This window comes from Lutra lutra, chromosome 4 (genome assembly GCF_902655055.1).
Source record: "Lutra lutra chromosome 4, mLutLut1.2, whole genome shotgun sequence".
Lineage (NCBI taxonomy): Eukaryota > Metazoa > Chordata > Mammalia > Carnivora > Mustelidae > Lutra > Lutra lutra.
In genome coordinates this window covers 116,820,108-116,844,089 of record NC_062281.1, presented here as the reverse complement: position 1 = coordinate 116,844,089, position 23,982 = coordinate 116,820,108, and the positions used below count along the sequence as shown (strand labels likewise).

At 37.4% G+C, this 23,982-nt stretch overlaps 1 protein-coding gene across 4 annotated transcripts in view; it reads left to right on the top strand.

Moving 5' to 3' along the window:
• Nucleotides 1-23,982, top strand: part of ABCD3 (ATP binding cassette subfamily D member 3) — an 80,333-nt gene that overhangs the window by 53,523 nt on the left and 2,828 nt on the right. For all 4 annotated transcript variants that reach the window (XM_047726222.1, XM_047726221.1, XM_047726224.1 and 1 more), the window contains 12 exons: nt 3,703-3,772; nt 3,862-3,959; nt 4,075-4,166; nt 5,737-5,828; nt 5,910-5,985; nt 6,111-6,174; nt 10,670-10,747; nt 10,854-10,919; nt 11,016-11,105; nt 11,548-11,667; nt 19,856-19,960; nt 23,318-23,374. In XM_047726222.1, coding sequence (XP_047582178.1) covers nt 3,703-3,772; nt 3,862-3,959; nt 4,075-4,166; nt 5,737-5,828; nt 5,910-5,985; nt 6,111-6,174; nt 10,670-10,747; nt 10,854-10,919; nt 11,016-11,105; nt 11,548-11,667; nt 19,856-19,960; nt 23,318-23,374 — 1,008 coding nt within the window. The remainder of the gene's footprint in view (nt 1-3,702; nt 3,773-3,861; nt 3,960-4,074; nt 4,167-5,736; nt 5,829-5,909; nt 5,986-6,110; nt 6,175-10,669; nt 10,748-10,853; nt 10,920-11,015; nt 11,106-11,547; nt 11,668-19,855; nt 19,961-23,317; nt 23,375-23,982) is intronic.

Genomic DNA, 23,982 nt, shown 5'->3' with positions numbered 1-23,982 from the left:
TTTCTATAAAAGACAAAAGAGTACATATGTAGTTCAGACTTTTCAGACCTTATCGTCTGTATTGACACTCAAAAGTAGCCATATACTCCAAGGGAAGCAAAGGCAAAAATGAACTATTGGGACTTCATCAAGATAAAAAGTTTTTGCACAGCAAAAGAAATAGTTAACAAAACCAAAAGACAGCTGACAGAATGGGAGAAGATATTTGCAAATGACATATCAGATAAAAGGCTAGTATTCAAAATCTGTAAAGAACTTATCAAACTCAACATGGAAAGGACAAATAATCCAATCAAGAAATGGGCAGAAGACATGAACAGACATTTCTGCAAAGAAGACATCCAGATGGCCCACAGACATATGCAAAAGTGCTACACATTACTCAGCATCAGGGAACTACAAATCAAAACCACAATGAGATACCACCTCACACCAGTCAGAATGGCTAAAATTAACAAGTCAGGAAATGACAGATGCTGGCGAGGATGCGGAGAAAGGGGAACCCTCCTACACTGTTGGTGGGAATGCAAGGTGGTGCAGCCACTCTGGAAAAGAGCATGTGAAGGTTCCTCAAAAAGTTGAAAATAGAGCTACCCTACGACCCAGCAATCACACTACTGGGTATTTACCCTAAAGATACAAATGTAGTGAAATGTAGTGATCCGAAGAGGCACATGCACCTGAATGTTTATAGGAACAATGTCCACAATAGCCAAACCATGGTAAGAGCCTAGATGTCCATCTACAGATGAATGGATAAAGAAGATGTGATGTGTCTATATATATACACACAATGGAATACTATTCAGCCATCAAAAAATTGAAATCTTGGGGCACCTAGGTGGCTCAGTGGGTTAAAGCCTCTGCTTTCGGCTCAGGTCATGATCCCAGGGACCTGAGATCAAGCCCTGCATCGGGCTCTCTGCTTAGCGGGGAGCTTGCTTCCCCCTCTCTCTTTGCCTGCCTCTCTGCCCACTTGTGATCTCTGTCTGTCAAATAAATAAATAAAATCTTAAAAAAAAATAAATTGAAATCTTGCCCCTTGCAGCAACATGGATGGAACTAGAGGGTAGTATGCTAAGTGAAATAAGTCAGTCAGAGAAAGACAGTTATTATATAATCTCCCTGATATGAGGGATTTGAGAAAGAAAACAGGATCATAGGGGAAGAGAGGGAAAAATGACACAAGATGAAAATAGAGAGGGAGACAAACCGTAAGAGACTCTTAATCTCAGGAAACAAACTGAGGGTTGCTGGAGGGGAGGGATGGGAGGAATGGGGAGATTGGGTGATGGACATTGGGGAGGGTATATGCTATGGTGAGTTCTGTGAATTGTGTAAGACTGATGAATCACAGACCTGTACCCCTGGAACCAATAATACATTATATATTAATTTTTTTAAAAGGCGTATACTCTTTGTAAATAAGTAGGTGTAGCTATGTTCCAGTAATACTTTTTTATAAAAATAAATGGCAGGCTGGATTTGGTTTGTGGGCCAGTTTATTGACCCTTAATTTAGAGTTAAAAACATTGTTTCTTGTAAAAACTATACATATATCAGTTTTTATTTTCTTGCCATTTGGAAAATTCAAGTAATTTTATTACTTCATTTAAAAGATACTGAGTGCCATCTAGATGCCTTTGCTTATTCCAGGTGCTAGTAATAATAGTGGTGGACATAACGTACAAAATCCTGCCTCCAAGGAGCTTACATTTTAGTGGAAGCTTGTGAAATTAAATCTATATTAAGGTGACTTAAAAAGCTTAAAGAAGTAGACATTTTAAATTATTTCAGGGCGCCTGGATGGCTCAGTTGGTTGAACATCCAACTGTTGGTTTTGGCTTAGGTCATGATCTCATAGGTTGTGGGACTGAGCAGCACACCGGGGCTCGTGTTCAAGAGGAAGTCTGCTTGAAGTTTCTCTCCCTCCGTCCCTCCCTACCTCACATATGCTTAAGTTCTCTCTGTCTCTCTCTCTCTCTCTCTCAAATAAATAAGTAAATCTTTTTTTTTAAAAAAAGAATTATTTTAGACTTTGAATTTTTTGTGTTATTTAGATTTAATATGACTGAATTTTGATAGTGCTGAGAAAATGCATTTAAGGTAATTTTCCAGGGATCTGCTGTTATATCAGCTCACTCTTTACATGGCTTACTTACTCTTATCCTTTAGATTTTAGCCCCAAAGTTAACAACTTACTGTGGCCTTGCTTTTCTTTGGTTAGTCTGTCTGAAATGGCTTCCTCCAGTTCCCAATTTAATAATCTGTTTCCTTAAAATATGTATTGCAATTTATTAGTTATCTTATTTGTTTCCTAGTTTGTCTGTTTCATTAAAATGTATACTTCATGAACTCAGAGACCTTTTCTGTTTTGTTCGTTGTATCTCCAGCATTGAGCACAGCATGTAACAAATGGCATTCACTGATTAATGTTTCAGTCATTGTACTTTTGCAAAAGATAGGAAGAGGAAGCCATCCCGTACTCAGAAAACTCACATTTTAGTGGGGGAGACAGTAAATAACAACTGGCTATTTTATATGCTTTTGGGTAGTCATGAATTCTATGATCAAAAATAAAATGGGATGACATGGTACACAGTGTGATGGAGTGGTTACCTAGCTATTTTGGGTAGGATGGCGAGAAGGTCTTTTCTTGAGGTGACATTTAATCAGAAACCCACATGGAATGAGGGAGTTAGTCACAAAATAAAACTGTCTGGGACAGCAACAGTATTCCTGATGGAGAGAACAACAAGAGGAAAGCCTTAAGGCAGTTTGAGGAACTAGTAATTCTGGAGCTCAGTGAGAAGGAACATGGAAGCAGATGAAGTTTATGATAGAACCCAGTGCCAGATCGTGCAGGGCCTTGAATAACCTGATAGATGCAAAAGTTGAGAACACTGAAAAGGCAGAATATAAAATATTTTTAGACTTGTAATTTTGAGGTAGAGTGTGCTCGATTAAAGCTGCAGACTAGGGCTGTACAGCCTTGATGACATTAGCACTTGCTTCAGATCGAGTATAGTAAGATTCTTAAGGAAAACATAGACCAGATGTCTCCAGCTAAAGCAAAGCACTGAGTGCCAATCTAGACTCTAGTGTTTTACCTAAATTAGCTCATCCTTCTGTGTTATTGTTGTTTTGATTATTGACCATTTTTAATGCAAGTATGTATCTGATAATATTGTGAATACAGTATTATATACAAATGATACCACATTAACATTTATATGTAATTTCCATTCTGTTTGCATAAAAATGGTTTCATGGGGGCACCTGGGTGGCTCATTGGGTTAAGCCTCTGCCTTTGACTCAGGTCATGATCTCAGAGTCCTGGGATCGAGTCCCACATCGGGCTCTGCCTGCGGAGAGCCTGCTTCCTCCTCTCTCTCTCTGCCTGCCTCTCTGACTACTTGTGATCTCTCTGTCAACTAAATAAATAAATTCTTAAAAAAAAAAAAATGGTTTCATGAAGTATTTGGCATCTGCTCTGTGATAAGTATTGTACATGAAATGTAATGTACAGTATAATCAGAAATCAGACAGTATTTGTGGAATCAGTAAATTATACATTTTTAAAGAATTTTCAGTAAGTATTTGTGGAATAAATAGCTCATGCAGTTCTTTTTATTTTCAGGGTAGATTCATTTTTTTATGTACACACATAATATATATTTTATTATTTTTGTTTTCTGCCAGGTGGAGCATCTCCATAATTTCATTTTGTTTCGGTTTTCTATGGGCTTCATTGATAGCATAGTTGCCAAATGTAAGTATGCTTTCAAAGAGATAGTGGAATGAAATTTATGGAGAAAGTGAAGTATTATTAATGTTTAAATCTTAATGGTTTTGTTTCAGATCTTGCCACTGTTGTTGGTTACCTCGTTGTAAGTCGTCCTTTCCTAGATTTGTCTCATCCTCGACATCTCAAGAGTACACATTCAGAACTTCTAGAGGTAAAGTATTAGTAGTCATAGTCATAATAAATTGAAATTTAAATATAAAAACAAATAAAAGGTAGTTTTTAGTCTTAGAAATACAAGTGAAAACTAATATTTATTTCTATTTAAGGATTACTACCAAAGTGGAAGAATGCTTTTGCGAATGTCTCAAGCTCTGGGTCGGATAGTTTTGGCTGGCCGTGAAATGACTAGATTGGCTGGGTAAGTAAGATTAGTAATACTAAGCAATTGCAGAAAATAAGTTTTAAGAATATGTTATACTTAATGATTGTGCCCAGTTGAGGTTAAGATAAGGGGCAATGGAAGCCCCATTTCTTATTCCTGCAAGCTGATTTTGATAGACAAATTAAGGGAGATTTTTCTCTGAGTTTTTCTTGTTTCCTTAAGAGCTGTTTTGAGTCTTCAGCCAGGTTAATGGTTCTCAAGCTGTCTGCTCCATGGACAGTAGTATTTAGTAAGTTAGAAAATGTTAAGTCATGGCAGTCTGTTCTGAATTCTGGGAAATTAAGTTAATGAATAGAATTTTTGTATTTGAACTTTTTTGTCCTCCACTGTATTTTCTTCCTCTTAGGTTTTTGAAACTGACGACCTAGCAAAAGATAAAGATGAAGTTGCCTTTAATGGGGAAAAAAGTGAAAAGTCACTTTGTGGTATCTGTAGATGCAATTGCAAATGTGGTCATTCTGTCTAGTAAAATTGTTCTTAGAGCATAATATGGAATTAAGTATTTCAGTATTTTAAACTCTAATATAAAGGGCTTTGGTATGGCATTAAAGAACACCATAATGTAAAAAGTACATCTAAAGATATTGGATCATTTCAGATCCTTCCCAGACCTGTGACTTATCCACATATTTCTTCTTTATTCCTCCTTTTCTATGGCAATTTAAGTCTTCATGGCAAAATGGAGGAGATTGTCAACTACTATGAGGAGTCTCTCTTTCTTGAGACTGTAGACATTCTTCCTAGTTGTTAATAACTTCTCTTATGCCTTTACGGTTCATGGTAAATGGGGTGCTTCTTTTCCTTCAGGAGGTATCTGCTTGATTTTCACAGAAAATTTCTCTTTTGCTTCTTTGATGCAGATTGCTTTCTCTTTGACCATCATGTTATTTTTATTTCCTCGATGTCTTGGCATCAGTGTTGATTTCTTTCTGTTGCTTCAGTGATTTCTATCTCATATTAAGAACACTTCAACTTTTCTCCAATTTCGGAGTAGGAAAGAGAGGAATCTTCCATATTCTTCCATGTTTGCAGGGAGGTAGCAGGCATTTGGCATATGTGTAATGCCTTCCTCACACAAAAAGACTAACTTTATACTTGGCTATCACTCACTCCAGGAGGAACTTGGTCCATACTTCCTATGTCTGTGGAGGGTACTAACTAGTACAAGTCCTTGTGTAGTGCCTACTAGAAACCTTTAAATTCTAGTGGCAAACAATCTTCTTGACTCACCTGTTAATGAAGTAATTATCTCTTGAGGTGGAGAGCCTATGAATCCTCTTCCCTTATCCTCATCCTGCTGTCCTACTGAAACATGATAATAAAGCATGCATACACTATCACTCATACTTTATGACGAAGAAACTTCTTTTAGGTTATTTCATTTAAACTAAATTATAATTTTTAGGAATTTCAGTTAAGTTTGAATAAAAGTTTTGAACTTACACAATGTTATATGTCAGTTACATCTCAAATAAGTAGCAAAAATAATAGTAAAAGATATGATGGCCTTTGGAGTTTTCATTATGACTTTTTTTTTTAATTTCAGTTTTACTGCTCGGATTACAGAATTAATGCAAGTATTAAAGGATTTAAATCAAGGCAAATATGAGCGCACAATGGTCTCGCAACAGGAAAGGGGTAAATATGAATGCACTAGGTCCCATAGTTTAAGTTTTGGCTGATGTCCTGTGATGCTCTAATACTTATTTTCCACTTAAGGTATTGAAGAAGGAGCACAAGTCATTCCCTTGATACCTGGTGCTGGAGAAATCATCAATGCTGATAACATTATAAAGTATGTGTAGGAAAAGTTCTTTGGCACCATAAACATTTGTTAAACCATGTAATGGCATTCTCTTTCAGCTATGTTTGCTTAATGTTTAATGTAAAATTATAATTTTTTATCGATTTCTTCTGTAGATTTGATCATGTTCCTTTAGCAACGCCAAATGGAGATATTTTGATCCGAGACCTTAATTTTGAAGTAAGTTATTAAATGACTGTATATGAGCTTAGATTTAAAATGTGAAATGAAAAGCTAGTCTAATATTGTAAAATAACTGTAAGGTTTGACTTAGTCTCTGAATCCACAAAATTCTTTTAAAATGTAAGTCTTTGAAATACTTAGAAATCTACTTTTCGTTGTTGTTATGACTTACAAAAAAATCTTTTGCAAATAAAGTCTGTCTCAGAAAAGCCACAGAAGATATAGTTGATTGTAATGTAATCTCTAGTGGGAAATGAATATTTAAACATTCAATATAATTTTAGTTTAAGTTCAAAAAAATTAGAGTTAGGTATTGTTTTGACTGTGCAGGAGGCTCTGTCCCTAAACAAACCAAATATAGACTCTGCTGTCACTGGAAACAGTGGGAGAGCAGCACAGTAGCACTGGGTAATATCTCATGCTCGGTGAAGAGTGATGCTGATTCAGTCTAGTCTCTTAATCAAATGGGACTATGGCAGACCCAATTAAAATGAAAAAGAAAGAGGAGTATTTTTGTATATTCGTAAGACACTCCCAGACCCAAGGGTTACCATTAGGATATATGTCGGTTATGACTATGAGTAGTTCAGATCAGAAAATCTTGATGATTATTAACAGATTCCTACCATGTAGGCTGTCTCCCAAGTCTAGAGCCCACTAGATACCACTTCTTTAGAACTACTCTGTCCAGTAGTTAAAAAGTGTCCAGGAACCTCAATAATACAGTTATTAAGAACTTCTTTTCAGTGAAAGTTACCCTTATCTTTTAGTCTTAATTTAACCTGGGGGAATAAAAACATTTTTAAAAATCTTTACTATAGAAAAACTATTGCTGGCTTACAGGACTGATATCATAATTGGAAGTTTGTCCAACATTACCAAAAGCCATGTGGGTAAAGTTAATGCTGAATCTAAGATGTTTGAGCATTAAAGAGAATGCCTGTGGATATCTCTTAAGTCTAGTTATTATGTCTACAGATTATCATATATTTGGTTTTTGGGTTTCCTGGCATATTGCAACAAATAGTATGGAGAAGTATTGGCTACCAGTGAAAACCACAAGGAACAGTTAGGAACAGAAGACAGTGTATGTGGCTGACATTCCTTAAAGCATAGTAGTAGGGGATCATTTAATTAAAAGCTCTGAACTTTAAGAGCTCAGGATATCACTATTATAGCAAAGTAAAATTATTATAATCAGAAGTATTCACTACACTCAATTTTACAGGAAAAGGTAGTAAGTAGGTAATTGCTTAGGAAGAAGTCTGTCAGGAATATTCATTGCCTTCAGTTTCACAGGAAATTGAATTATCAGGAATACTCACAGTGTTCGGTTTCATAGGAAAAGGTAATAGGTAACTGCATAGGAAGTCCATCAAAAAGATTATTTAAAATAATTTCTCAGAAAAAGGGACAGTTCATTTTTCTGGAAAAATCATTCCCTGTAGTTTATTTCTCTAACACTGATATGCATATGATGTGGTATTTTATTATAAATCAGTTATGTGGTAGGCTAGTAATTCTCAACCTTTTTTAGAAGCTCATTTTTTTAAAAATAAGATTTGTTTATTTGAGAACGAGAGAGAGCAAGAGACAGAGGTGGGATGGGGCAGAGGGAGAGTGAGAAAGAGAATCCTGAAGCAGGCTCCACAGTGAGTGTGGAGCCCAATAGCAGGCTGGATCTCATGACCCTGAAATCATGACCTGAGCTGAAATCAAGAGTCAGCCGCCCAACTGACCGAGTCACCCAGGTTCTCAGAAACTCATTCTTTTTTTTATTGTGGTAAAATATCTGTAACATAAAATTTACCCTTTCATCCATTAAATTTTTTTTTATTGTGGCAAAATGTACACAACATAAAATGTGCTCTCTCTTTTTTTTTTTTTTTAAAGATTTTATTTATTTATTCGACAGAGAGAAATCATAAGTAGGCAGAGAGAGAGGAGGAAGCAGGCTCCCTGCTGAGCAGAAAGCCCGATGCGGGGCTCGAACCCAGGACCTGGGATCATGACCTGAGCCGAAGGCAGTGGCTTAACCCACTGAGCCACCCAGGTGCCCCTAAAATGTGCTCTCAACCATTTTTAAGTACACAGTTCAGTGGCACTAAGTTCATTTACAGTGTTGTGCAATGGTCACCACTAACCATCCCCAGGACTCTTTCATCATAACAAATAGAAACTCTATACCCATTAAAAAGTAACTCCTCATCTCCCCTCCCCCCAGCCCCTGGTAGTTACTATTCTACTTTATGGATATGACTGTTCTAGGGAATTCCTGTAAGTGGAGTCACACAGTAGTTGTCCTTTTGTGTCTAGCTTATTTCACTTAGCATGATAATATCTTCAGGGTTCATCCGTGTTATAGCATGTGTCAGAATTTCATTCATCGGGCGCCTGGGTGGCTCAGTGGGTTAAAGCCTCTGCCTTCGGCTCAGGTCAGGGTCTCAGGGTCCTGGGATCAGCCCACATCAGGCTCTCTGCTCAGCGGGGAGCCTGCTTCCTCCTCTCTCTCTGCCTGCCTCTCTGACCACTTGTGATCTCTATCAAATAAATAAATAAAATCTTTAAAAAAAAAACAGTATCATTCATTTTCAAGGCTGAATACTCTTCTGTTGTATGTATAGACCACATTTTGTTTATCCATTCATCCTCCTCAGTTGCTTCCACCTTTGGCTATTGGGAATAATGCTGATGGCTCTATGTTTCATCAAAGTAAAAGATAGTCCTTTCAGTGGCTTCCAGTGCCCTGTAAAATTTGCCTGCACCGCCCTTCCCCAGCCTCTTACAGTCCTTTTCCTACTCCACTTTCTTCCCTGTCAGTTTTCTCAGCCTCTTTTCTGTTTTTTGACTAGGACAGGTACAGTCCTGTCTCATTGCCTTCGAACAAGCTTTTTCTAGGGGGAGGTTGGGCTGGAGCAGTCTTCCTCCAGAAAACTCCTAATTCATGCCATTCAAAGTTGCCCAGTTACCATTTTTTTCTTTTTTCTTTTCCTTTCTTTCCTTTCCTCTTCTCTTCTCTTCTGTTCTGTTTTTAAGATTTTTATTTATTTATGACAGAGAGAGATAGGGAGAGAAGGAACACAAGCATGGGGGAGCTGGAGAGGGAGAAGCAGGTTCCCCCCATGCGCCGGCTGGATCTCAGGACTCCCAGGCAGCTGGGATCATGACCTGAGCTGAAGGCAGACGCCTAATGACTGAGCCACCCAGGTGCCCCCAGTTACCATTTTCAGTGAGACCTGGCCTGACCACCTTAAAAATGTAACCTCCCGGGCGCCTGGGTGGCTCAGTGGGTTAAGCCGCTGCCTTCGGCTCAGGTCATGATCTCAGGGTCCTGGGATCGAGGCCCGCATCAGGCTCTCTGCTCAGCAGGGAGCCTGCTTCCCTCTCTCTCTCTCTGCCTGCCTCTCCGTCTACTTGTGATCTCTCTCTGTCAAATAAATAAATAAAATCTTAAAAAAAAAAAAAATGTAACCTCCTTTACCAACTCCCAAATTTCCTTACCTTGATATATTTTTTTCTCTATAGCACTTACTTTCCAATACGCTATAATTTACTCATTTATTGTGTGTATTCTTTATTATATGTCTCTCCTACTAAAATGTAAGCTGGTAAGAGCAGGTTTTGTTTTGTTTTGTTTTGTTTAATTAGTGTAGCCCCATTACCTAGAGCAGAGCCTGACTGTGAGCATTCAATAAATATTCACTGAGTTAAATAACAGGAAGGTAGGGCCTCAGCAGTTAAGAAAATTGTCAAAGCAGGTTCCACAACCAGAGTAACTCACATCTTTGTTGTCTTCTTTCCTTCTGTGATACACTGCTGTGTGATACTGTGAGCTGGAATTGTAATCCAGATTTCTGATTCTTCACAGAGTTTATTAAATACTTACATGAGACTGTAAGCTCAGAACTTAATCACTTTTGATCACATTTTCTCATTTAACTTTACATTGTTGCAGAGCGATTTGGTAGCACTGGTAAATATTTATAATATATGTAGACTTCTAAGAACCTGATCCATAGAAACATTTCTCACTAATACATAAATTCGCTCACTGGTTCTGGTTCATTGCAGTATTATCTAAAAGAGCAAAGCAAAATACAAATGACCTAAACAATGAACAAAAAGGAAGTTTTTTAAATAAATTATCATACATTCTTAGAATGGAATACACTGTAGGCATTAAAAAAAATAGAATGGGGAATCTGAATATACTGACTTGGAAGAATATTTGTGATATATTGTTAAATAGTAACATGTAGAACATATATTGTATGATTCCATTTTTTTAAAAACAAGACCATATATACACATGCTTGTTTTTAAGCTCAAAATTTATAAGCTGTTGTTCTGTATTCTGATTAAGTTGATTTTATTCAGTGATCACATTTATAGCTAAAAAGAAAGCTTAGCATTAGCAAAGAACAATTTGACTGTAAGGAAATGTTCACTGAATATATATTCACTATTAATTCATAGACTGATTTTCTTTCAGGTTCGATCTGGGGCCAATGTTTTAATTTGTGGCCCAAATGGCTGTGGGAAGAGTTCACTTTTCCGTGTTCTTGGTGAAGTAAGTACAAGTTGGCTTCAAGATTTTGTGGTCTTGTTTTGCCATACAATCTATCACATTGTGAAATTTACAACTGCTCTTCTCCCCACTCCTTTTCCTTTTATAGTTATGGCCTCTTTTTGGAGGACGTCTAACTAAACCTGAGAGAGGAAAGTTGTTTTATGTTCCTCAGGTAAGACCTTGTTTGAGTTATTTTGTAATCTTTGATGTAAAGATCTTTTATTTTTTAAAAGGTCACTTACAATGATTTTTGCTCTGTCACTGTCAGAGACCTTATATGACCCTTGGAACACTTCGAGACCAAGTGATATATCCAGATGGAAGAGAAGATCAGAGAAGGAAGGGGATATCTGATCTAGTAAGGAAATGTTTATGTCTTAGATCTACTGGAAATACTCCATTTCAGATTATTTATCTTAATCAGATTAGTTAAGTATTTTAACTGCCAGGTAGTTTACCCTATCCTGTAAAACCTTCTAAAACATCGTCATTACTTGTAACTTTGCAAGTGGAGGTAAGATGTTAACTACTCTGCTTAAATAAGGCTTAGTGAGTATTTAACCTTGTCTCTCATCCTTTAATTATGTACAGTAGTGTTATTTTATTTAAACTACTAGATATGTTTTGTCAGAATTAGTATAGATAGGAAGTGAGGGTTCAGGGCTATCTTTGTGTCATATTCTTTTGTGAAGTGATATTGGCAATAGAATTATAGTGATTGTAGTTTAAAAAATAAAAGCAAGATAGAGAATGTTGGCTTACATTATGTTTGGTTTCATCTTTAATCATTGTGCTAAAAGGTACTAAAGGAATACTTAGATAATGTCCAGTTGGGTCATATCCTTGAACGTGAAGGAGGCTGGGACAGTGTTCAGGATTGGATGGATGTCCTCAGTGGTGGAGAAAAACAAAGAATGGCGGTAAGTATACTCTGAACACATTGCATGACAGTGTAACTGGTTGCATAAAGTCACTTTTAGAGTCCAGTATTTTGATTATTTTTATTAATTGATTAATTTAAAATTATTATTTTAGTCTTTTCATTTAGCAATTGTTATAGTATGGATTAGTTTAAATGATAATAGAAGTGCTTGAAAATGTGTAACTTGCATATGCATTTAGAATTCTTAAAAATTCATAAGTTTTCCAATTATATGCTATTAATCCATTGAGGATTAATTGAAGTGGGGGAACCTTTTAGCATATTGATCCTGGGTAATATGGTAGTCCAAGATGTCTTAATATCTTTTCCCTACTGACCCCTCACTTAAGCTGTTCTCTCTGAAGTTTCTGAAGATGTTAGAGATGATCCACTCTGTGTTCCCACTTTATTCATCTCCTGCCCTCCCCTCTACTGTTAGGCCATTATATCCATCTTGGTTTCAGGGCTCAGTATCTACGACCCAGAGTTATTTAGAACTTTTACATTTTCCTAATAGAAGCATCTGAAAAGAGCTGTTTTAATTTTATGATTGTCTAAACTTATTCCTGGTCAAACATGACTACAAAACACTGCCTTTTAAGAATGATACCTTGAATACTCCGTTAAGAGGGTTAACTTTTAAAGAGTCATTTTCTAACTATGCATACCATAGTTTGAGCAGCTGTAGAGGAATTTTTTTTTTCCCAGAGTGTTAACCTTGTGGGAATTAGAGAAAACTGTAACCAAAGAAAAACAGCAAAAGAAATGGTTTATTGCCGAATTGCTTACTCATGATCTTTAAATTATATTCTTCCTTTTTTTGTTGCCTCTTATTCCCTGATAGTGCCTGTTATTTTTCCCAGAACATACCCATTCTGTATGAACTTCATGTCAGCCTGTTCTTGTGTTTTTGTCTGGCTAGTGCTGGAACATGAGATTAATCTATAGAGTGAAGAATGAATCATAAACAAAAGAAAAGAGATGTCAGCCATACTCAAAGTGAAAATTGGATGGCAGGAGTGAGAATTTGAGTGATTGAGGTTTCTGCACTCAATTAGAAGATGACTATAGAAATAACTGCAAGTCAAGAGAACAAATTTAAGTTCCTCTTACTATGACTTCAAAGACTATGGAAGGATAGGTCAGGATTCACAAAGGCACACAGTATAAATGCAGAGAAAGAAAAATAAATGTGCTTAACTAAGGAATCCTGTGGATGGGGGTATAAGGGTACAGAGGGGATAGATTTTATTTGAAGATAAGAAATTCAAGGCCTAGAGGAGTGAGGGAATATCTTGGGGGAGAGGGAAGGAGTGGAAGGAGGAGCCCTGTAAAGTCAGATGAACCATGATAGAGTTGATTAAATGAAGAAACTCACCCATGACACTGCTGCATGACCAAGTCGCTGGCACGTATGTTCTGTATAGACCAATATTTGGAGAATTGGTTGTGAAATTTAAAAGAGAGCTTATTGTTTTGCTACCTTCAAAAGTTTTGTGGGGAGACAGAGAAGGCTAATACAACAAATGTTGAGGCTGGTGAAATTGGGCAAAGTTTGTGTATGGTCATATTAATGCTCTTACAGTTTTTGGTTAGGCTTGAAAATTTGCAAAGTAAAAAATGAGGGAAGTGAGGATGTAATTTTTATAAATTATAAAAATAATTTGTAAATTATAAAAATTATACTTTTTTAGGAAAAATGGATTGAAAGGTCTAACCACACAAAACAGTGAATATATAAGAGTGGAGGTTGGTTGGTGTAAACAGATGAAACAAGGGAACTTTTGGGTAAGGAAAGTCAGATTTGAATTGGAGGGAATGGAATAATACTACTGAATTAAAGGGAGATCTGGTGAACACATGTCTAAAATTCCTTGAGGAAAGTGAGTAAATGAAAGGAAGTAAGATCATTATTCCATAATTTTAGTGAAAAACTTAATCATGGTATAATTTCCCCAGAGTTCACTCTCAGCTAGGGGTCTACTCTTTTTTTTTTTAAAATCATTTTTTTTTTAATTTATTTTCAGCATAACAGTATTCATTGTTTTGTACCACACCCAGTGCTCCATGCAATCCGTGCCCTCTCTAATACCCACCACCTGGATCCCCCAACCTCCCACCCCCCCACCTCTTCAAACCCTTCAGATTGTTTTTCAGAGTCCATAGTCTCTCATTGTTCACCTCCCCTTCCAATTTCCCCCAACTCCCTTCTCCTAACTCCCCATGTCCTCCATGCTATTTGTTATGCTCCACAAATAAGTGAAACCATATGATAATTGACTCTCTCTGCTTGACTTATTTCACTCAGCATAATCTCTTCCAGTCCCGTCCATGTTGCTACAAAAGTTCGGTATTCATCCTTTCTGATGGAGGCATAATACTCCATAGTGTATATGGACCACATCTTCCTTATCCATTCATCCGTTGAAGGGCATCTTGGTTCTTTCCATGGTTTGGCAACCGTGGCCATTGCTGCTATAAACATTGGGGTACAGATGGCCCTTCTTTTCACTACATCTGTATCTTTGGGGTAAATACCCAGTAGTGCAATGGCAGGGTCATAGGGAAGTTCTATTTTTAATTTCTTGAGGATCCTCCACACTGTTCTCCAAAGAGGCTGCACCAACTTGCATTCCCACCAACAGTGTAAGAGGGTTCCCCTTTCTCCACATCCCCTCCAACACATTTTGTTTCCTGGCTTGCTAATTTTGGCCATTCTAACTGGTGTAAGGTGATATCTCAATGTGGTTTTAATTTGAATCTCCCTGATGGCTAGTGATAATGAACATTTTTTCATGTGTCTGATAGCCATTTGTATGTCTTCATTGGAGAAGTGTCTGTTCATATCTTCTGCCCATTTTTTGATGTGATTATCTGTTTTGTGTGTGTTGAGTTTGAGGAGTTCTTTATAGATCCTGGATATCAATCTTTTGTCTGTACTGTCATTTGCAAATATCTTCTCCCATTCCGTGGGTTGCCTCTTTGTTTTCTAGACTGTTTCCTTTGCTGTGCAGAAGCTTTTGATTTTGATGAAGTCCCAAAAGTTTATTTTGGCTTTTGTTTCCTTTGCCTTTGGAGACATATCTTGAAAGGAGTTGCTGTGGCTGATATAGAAGAGATTACTGCCTATGTTCTCCTCTAGGATCCTGGTGGATTCCTGTCTCACGTTGAGGTCTTTTATCCATTTTGAGTTTATCTTTGTGTACAGTGTAAGAGAATGGTCGAGTTTCATTCTTCTACATATAGCTGCCCAGTTTTCCCAGCACCATTTATTGAAGAGACTGTCTTTTTTCCACTGTATATTTTTTCCTGTTTTGTCGAAGATTAACTGACCATAGAGTTGAGGGTCCATATCTGGGCTCTTTACTCTGTTCCACTGGTCTATGTGTCTGTTTTTATGCCAGTACCATGCTGTCTTGGTGATCACAGCTTTGTAGTAAAGCTTGAAATCAGGTAACGTGATGCCCCCAGTTTTATTTTTGTTTTTCAACATTTCCTTAGCGAAATGGGGTCTCTTCTGGTTCCATACAAATTTTTGGATTATTTGCTCCAGCTCTTTGAAGAATACCGGTGGAATTTTGATTGGAATGGTATTAAAAGTATAGATTGCTCTAGGCAGTATAGACATTTTAACAATGTTTATTCTTCCGATCTAAGAGCATGGAATGGTCTTCCATCTTTTTGTGTCTTCTTCAATTTTTTTCATGAGTGTTCTGTAGTTCCTCGAGTACAGATCCTTTACCTCTTTGGTTAGGTTTATTCCCAGGTATCTTGTGGTTCTTGGTGCTATAATAAATGGAACCAATTCTCTAATTTCCCTTTCTGTATTTTCATTGTTAGTGTATAAGAAAGCCACTGATTTCTGTACATTGACTTTGTATCCTGCCACGTTACTGAATTGCTGTATGAGTTCTAGTAGTTTGGGGGTGGAGTCTTTTGGGGTCTACTCTTTGCAAGGCTCTGAGATAGGTGTCTGTCCTTAATAATCTAGGTAGGAGATCCGGGTATTCTCAACTAACTGTAACACAAGGCAGTCTTCAATTATAGCTATAATAAAAGTACACTGGAATAATGATGAGGGAAGCATTGGTTTTGAATGGCAGACTCTATGTAATTCTCCCAACAGCCCTGTGAATTAAGGGACAGTCAAGGGAAGGACTTGTAGGGCCAAAACAGCCTCCTAATGCCATGTGGCTACTGAGTGGCAGAATAGAGATTCAGGTGGGTGTGATGCCAGATTTCTTGCTCCTGACTGGTACATTATATAGCCTCTGATGTGCCGGTGGACTCTCTCTCCAGTTCTCTCACTGCCTCTCAGAGTCTCAAGTAACATTTTTCTTACCTCATTCCACCCCTTTCGGCCCAGCCATTACCACCCAGGGTTGCTCTACCCAATATCATAAGTTGCGATATCTTATTTCTCTGACTGATAGTTCTCTTTCCCACTCCACTCTACTTGTCCTTCCTATTTAGTAGTGGTCTTTTTTTATTATGAATTATGAAAAAGTATGTAAGATTAAAAAGTTGGAATATTTATAAAAGTATAAAGAAGGGCAACCAGGGTACCTGGGTGTCTCAGTTGGTTAAGCAGCTCCCTTCGGCTCAGGTCATGATCCCAGGGTCCTGGGATCGAGCCCTGCATTGGGCTCCCTGCTCAATGGAGAGCCTGCTTCCCCCTCTTCCTCTGCCTACCGCTCTGCCTACTTGTGCTCTCTATCTCTCTCTAATAAATAAATAAATCTTTAATTAAAAAAAAGAAGGGTCAAAACACCTTACTAGAGATAGCACTCTCATAAAATTGTTAGTGTTTTTTAAAACCAATTTTGTAATTAATTCTTTTTCTTTTAGAAATTGGCAACTGTCTTCCTTCTTCAGACTTACAGATATCTTGAATATTGATCCCTCCCTTTTCTTATGATTACTCAGTCCCCTTCTGACTCTACTTCCTTTCCTGTCCAGCACAGACTTAATAATCCAGGGCCTGGCACATAGGAGGTAGTCAGGAAGTATTTCGTAAAGGAATGAACAAATGCTCCTTTTCCCTTAACTTCCTTTCCTGCTTTTTGTTTCCTCATATTACCTTAGCTGCAGCCCAAGAACAGTTCTTTGCCTCAGTGTTTCTGTATATAGGCCTCTGAGCACAGCTGAAAGATCACAATTTGTTTGGTGCCACTACACTTTCATGTTCCCTGGTTATCATCTTCCTTTTGCCCCCTCTCTCATTTTTCATGATAATCACTTAAAAACTACCAGTCTCAGGCTTTCTACCCCATTTCCTACTCCCAGCAGAACAACTCACTTCCTACTTTAAAAAGCTGGTATTATGTCAGTTACTGACAGCTCATTTTTATTGAGTGCAAAATAGATAGGTGGTAGGCTAAGCCCTTTACAGTGAATTCTTGTCAGTCCTTTGAGGCAGGAACTGTTGAGTGTCCCCTTGTACAGAGGAAATTGAACTGTAGCACCGTGAAGTAGGCTGCCAAGCAAGGATCACTAGTACAGGTTACCGTGTGGGGTGGGGCCGGGGGCTGGCCGAGCTTAGGTGGTAGTACCACTGCAAAGTTCACGTGCTTGCTCACCTTACAGTCTTCTCATACTGTGGTAGCAAGGACTGACAGCATGGTGGGAGAGAGACACATGAGAAAATTGCCATCCAGTATGCCAAACGTGATGATGAGTTCCATGGGAATATGGTGGGGGGGCATTTGTGGCATGCCTTCAGATAATCAGTCCTCTTAATGAAGTTCACACTGGAGTGTCCTGACCTCCCTGCTTCTGTGCGTGGGGGATATGTCATCCTTCCTCTTGAGAAAGGCTAAATTTCTCCGTGTTTTTGGGCCTTCTCTTCTCTGACTGTATCATACTCTTTCCTTCAGTATATCATACTCTTTCCTTCACACCCTATATTTAATCTCTTCTGGTCTTTCTCTTTCAGAAAGACATTTTCAGATCTCCCTGATGTAAAAAGCAAACTCTGCCTTAACCAAAGATCCTCTGTAGTCTGTACCTTTCATTCTCTGCACAGCTGAACTTCTAGTAGTCTATACTTGCTGCTTCCCCTTTCTTACCTCATCAGATAGGGAGTACTGCTTATGTTTTAATTTATCAAATATCTACATGTTTTCTTCATGCAAGTGTTGGGTGTACAGTAGTGGTTAAAATAGAGTTTCTACTTAATTGAATATAATAGCCTAGAAGAGTAGACAAAGAGAACATACAGTTCACAGCATACGAAGGGCTGCAGAGAAGTTGCAGTAGGGACCCACTTGGATTGAGGCAGAGGGCTCAGGGTAGTTTTGAGGAGAAATTTCAAAGATGTAAAAAGCAGAGAAAAGGAAAGTGTTTGAGACAAAAGGAAAGTGACATGTGCTAAACCTCTCTGGCTTAAGACCCCTTGTGTCCTGGTAGTTGAGAAGAGACAATTTTGGCCAGAATGTTGAGGTTAGAAAACAAGAAGGAATCTGATTCTGCAGGGATGCCCCAGTAAGAAGTGGATTTTGTTCAAAGTGAAGTGGGAAGTTGAAGAGAAGAGTGACATTTGATTTACATTTCTGAAAAATCCTTTCTGGTTATAGGGAGAATGGATTGGAGGGGAGTGAAAGAGGAAGTAGGCTATAAGCAGGAGATGGTTGTGCTCTGGGCTGAGGGCATGATTGTGGAGAAGGGAGAAAGTGAGTGGACTACAAACTCTGAAGGACTTACTCAAATGGACTAAAAAATATGAGGGTGGGGGTGTGAAAAGGAGGGAGAGAAGCGAGGACTTGTGGCCTTCCAGCTTGAGCAGCTGTTTGATAGTGTTATTTTCTGAAATGTTTAAGGTGCAGTGGGGTAGATGGATGGATTTTAAGGGGGAAAATTCAGTGAAATTTGATGGAAATAGCAAATAGGAATTTTTATTTAGCAGTCTAGAAATTTGAAGAGCAAAGGTACAAGAGATATGTATGGAGAGTCCACAAATGTAAATAATATTTGGAATCATGGGAATCGATGAGACCATTCAGGGAGAGACAATATAGGCTATAGGGCTTACAAATACAATGTAGGATAAAGGACTTACAAATTTGCCCTGAGGAACCCCAAAATTTAATGGTCAAGTGAAGAAGAAAAGGCTGGTAAAGAAGCTGAGGAAGCAGCTTAAGAAGTGAGAAGAAATGTTAAGACTGTGTTTCACTGTCACTTTCTCATGGAGGAGGAAGTGGTCATCTGAATTGCATGTAGCAGGAAAGATAAACTGTAAGAATATAAAAGTGTCCATTGGTCTTGGCACATGGCGATTGTTGCTAGGGGCAAATGACCAGTTGGAATATCTGTTAGACAAAGGATCAGAGTAAATAATTCCCCGAAAATAAAATACACATGGAAAATAAGTGAGAAAGTGTTCAGCATTTTTGCTAATTGAAGAAATGGAAGCTATAACATTCTTGGTGTTGATTTTTACTTATAAAATTAGCAGACCCTTAAAAATGAGCACATTTAGTATTAACCTCAGGGACACAAAAGGGTGCATTCAAAAATTATTGGTGTAAATATTAATTGGCAGCTTAATATTAATTGACATTACTTAAGCAATAAAATGTTCAGAAATAAATACATTTTTTCATTTAAGCCATCTGGAGTCTGAATTCTAAGATTTGGTTAAAATATGTACCCTCTAATCTTGTTTAGAGAACATTCTATAATAGTTTAAAACTCAACCTCATTTCATATCAGTCTTAAATGTTTTAGATTAACTCTTAACAGTAAATTTCCTATGTGTTACATTTTCCCCTTTGTTTGGGACGATAGTAAAGACACATAGGTTTTGTTTCTTTTTTTTTTTTTTTTTTAAAGATTTTATTTATTTATTTGACAGAGAGAGATCACGAGTAGGCAGAGAAGCAGGCAGAGAGAGAGGAAGGGAAGCAAAGCAGGCTCCCTGCTGAGCAGAGAGCCTGATGCGGGACTCGATCCCAGGACCCCGAGATCATGACCTGAGCCGAAGGCAGCAGCTTAACCCACTGAGCCACCCAGGCGCCCGGTTTTGTTTCTTTTAAATATATTTCTCTTTTGGGGAAGTAGGTTTTTTTGAGGTAAAATAATTTTCATTCTTGCTTTCCAAGACTCAATGCATATTTAATTTAAGGTAAATCTATTTTAGCTTATTAATTTCTGCATGTGATTGTAAAATATTTCCTTTTATGCTTCAGATGGCAAGATTATTTTATCATAAACCCCAGTTTGCCATTTTGGATGAATGCACAAGTGCAGTTAGTGTGGATGTGGAAGGTTACATTTACAGTCATTGTCGAAAGGTAAGCATTTCAGGTTCTTAATTTGAGGGTCCCTGTCATTCTTGGTTTACTGTGTATCCAACCAAATGTCTATCCAAAGAGATTTCAAAATGACTATCAAAGGGTGTTCTATCTGCTTTACTAAAGATTTCAAATGATAATTAATTATATGAGTTTAAAAATTATAAATGAATTCTGTATATAATTCTCTTTGGCTGTATCTTAGATTTGAAACAAATACTGTATCTAAATTTACTTCTCTTTTACCTCATTCCCTATACTCAGAGTTAATAAACTGAGATATTCTTAATGTGTCCCATTAAGAATGAAACCTAAATATCTTTTTTTTTAAATCAGGAAAACTTGACAGTAGTCATTTGGTAGTTTCAGTTTGTCCTTTTTTCCCCCCTCCTCTGGCGTGGGCAACATTTTACCAGAGTTTCTTGTGGCAGCCTTTTCTGAGGCTGTGTGTATTGATACCATTCCTTAACTCTTTGGTAGTTCTGTGGTGGTTGTCGTACCATCTATACTCTTGTTGGATTTGGAGAATAAGAGCAGTATATCCTAACTGTTTTACAGTGTTATGTAAGTAAAAGAAGTACAGGAGTCTTTTAACAATTTGTAAGTGTTATTGGGGGTTTACAGTAAATATAAAAGGTCATGTTGCATATTTACAGTATGAATTCGTACTGTTAAGAGTGTGGTCATTGATCAGCATCTCCTGGGAGCTTGTTAGAATGCAGCCTCTCTGGCCCTACCAAATTAGAGTCCACATTTTAACTAAATTCCCAGAGGATTCAAATGCACATTATAGTTTGAGAAGCATTGGTATAATGAGGAAAGAATAAATTTGCTACATGAATCTTTGTAGGAAGATTTTTCTGTACTGATTTTATTTCTTTAATGGTTTGTTTTCTATTCTTGAATCAGTTATGTTCATTTATAATATTTTTATGTATCTGTTCCTATAAACTTTCAGATTTATAGGTATTGGAGGTGTAGTCTCTATTTGATCAGTGATATAGAGGCTCTTTGGTGGTAGTCTTGACTGTGTGTTGTCCCCTTATGTTTAGTTATAAGCTATATGTCCCCACAAAAGATGCAATTTTCCAATAAAAGTGTAGATTCCATTTAAAAGAAGAAAATTCTTACGGGGTCCCCAGTTTCTAGTTTTAATTATATTCCTATAATAATAGTTGAAATGAGATATGAACTCCTTGAACTTAGAGCTCATTTACAGCCACAAAACAAATAAAAATTTACAAATTAAGTACAGACAAAACACAGTTTCAATTTGGTAACATTAAAGAGACCTCTGATACTGTTTTGCTGAAACTAAATCACCAGTTTGGGATTTAATTATGGAAAGATACAGTCTGAGGTCCAGATCTTATATTTTGAATTTTGCTTATGTATCTTATTTAAGTAATTCTATCAGAAAGAATGCTTTCATTAAGCTGAGACCTGATCCAATTACTGTAGAATCATAAAAGATAGTACCTGAAGTGAGCTTTCAAGTAAGTGGGGTTGCCTGGGTGGCTCAATGGGTTAAGCCTCTGCCTTCAGCTCAGGTCATAATCTCAGAGTCCTGGGATCGAGCCCCGCATCGGGCTCTCTGCTCAGCGGGGAGCCTGCTTCCCTTCCTCTCTCTCTACCTGCCTCTCTGCCTACTTGTGATCTCTGTCAAATAAATAAAATCTTAAAAAAAGAAAAATCAAGTAAGTGTACCATTGAAATGTTTTACTAATAACTTACTTTGTCATGCTGTTTGTAACCAATTTGAAAACTTTTCCACATGGCATCCAAAGTTATGGCACATTAAAAGTGTTAAGTGCTATCACTTTATTTATTTATTTATTTATATAGAGAGAGTGGGGGGAACGAAGAAACAGAGGGAGAGAGAATCTTAAGAAGGCTCCACACCCAGCACAGAGCCCAACTTGGGGCTCCATCTCATAACCCTGAAGTAATGACCTGAGCCAAAATCAAGAGTCAGACACTTTACTGACTGAGCCACCCAGGCACCCCAAGTGCTCTCACTTAAAGTAATCACTTTGTACCAGCAAAGTACAAACACAGACTTGGGCACTTAAATCTCATGGTAGAAATGATCCAGAATATACTTAGGCTAATTTTTAAAAATTTATCAAAATTAAAATTAGAACTCATGTTGGAATTATCTGGATCCTCAAGCATTTATCTCTCAGCCTGAAGAGATCCGTTTTAAGTAACTATGATCTAGAGCAGGGTTTCTCAGTCTCAGCTCTGTTGACATTTTGGATCAGCTAATCCTCAGTTGTGAGGAGCTGTCCTTTGCTTTATAGGATATTTGATAGCATATCTGACTTCTGTTCATTAGATGCTAGTAGCACTCTCAGTTGTGACAATCAAAAATGTCTCCAGACATTGCCAAGTGTCCCCTGATGGATAGAACTCCTCCCCCCACCCCCAAGTTGAGAACCACTGATCCAGAGCCTCTGCAGTTATATTGATTGATGGGTTGTTGTTGTTGTTGTTTTAATCTTTATTAGAAATCTCTGAATCTTTATTTAGAGTTAAAAAACCAGTAAGGTTTTGGGGCACCTGGATGGCTCATTTGGTTAGGCATCTGCCGTCAGCTCAGGTCATGATCCCAGGGTCCCAGGATTAAGCCCCACGTCAGGCTCCCTGATTAGTGGGGAGTTTGCTTCTCCCTCTGCCCCTCCTCCTCATGCTCTCTCTCTCAAATAAACAAATAAAATTTAAAAAAAAAATCAATAAGGTCTCAAAACTAAAAGATTTTTCATTATTTTGTAGCATGCTTAATAGGGTAGCCAAACCTTGCCTAAACTAACAGAAGATATTTAAACTCTTATCTCAGTGTCAGTGTTATAACGTTGCCACAGAAACATTCAATTTTCTGCCCCAGAATTTTGCCCCAGACACAATCCAAACAGGTTCCGATAAAGGAGTGTGACCCTGTATTTGAAAAACAGATTGACTGTAGACAGTACCATGTTGATTTAATTTTCCTGACTTTGACCTCTTGCTATTTTTACTATTTCTTGTACTCTTCATATATTTTTCACAATAAAATAGAATCTGGGTCAGGATATATATTTTCTGCCCCAAACAAAATAGTACATTTAATGCTAGTACCTGTTAGGTTGTTTTTTTTTTTAAAGAATTTATTGATACTTGTGTGTTTTTATTATGTGGTTGATGGTCTGTACTTTGCATTACCTTGAACATCGGCATCATTTGTTATTTTTTCTCTTTTACATTGATTTTTAATTATAGCTTCTGAAAACAGTCATTTTAATAGTTTAAATATGTAGATGAGTTTAATTTGTGATTCTGTGTTACTGATAAAAACCTAAATCATTTTCTTTGTATTAGGTCGGCATCACCCTCTTCACTGTGTCACATAGAAAGTCTCTTTGGAAACACCATGAGGTTTGTATTTCTTATACTGGATGGTATAGTGGAATTTTATCTCATTTAAATACTTGAATTCAGGTGATTATGGTTTTAGATTTCCTGGTGTATGTTCTCTTAGAAACATATACCTTGAAGGACAAAACATGATTCTAAATTTTCCTTAAATATTGTAGTTATCAGTTTTGAAAGCTCTAATACATATTTAATAAGCCCTAGCTGATTGGAGAGAGAGTAGAGAACCAGTTAGTGGTTCTCCATTTTTAGAAATCACTATTGTATAATAGCTGACTAAAATTTACACAACCTTATCACAGCTATGGCTAAGTGAAGTTTTTCTCACCACTCAGTATTGACAGAAGGGAAAGAGTCTTAGGAAGGATTAGATCGCAGAAAGTTTAAGGACATTTTTAGTGAAATCATGGCTGTAAGGGGAAACTGAATAATGTCAGCTGTGTTTATCATTCGACTGTAATAAAACAGAATCATTGAGTAGTTACTATAATTTACATAGCCATTAAAGTGAGGTTTGCACTGGTATGGATCCCTTATGTATCCTGGTGTTCTAACAGTGCCATTCTCAGTATGACAGTTCTTTTCATCTCTTCAAGATCTTCATGATCAAA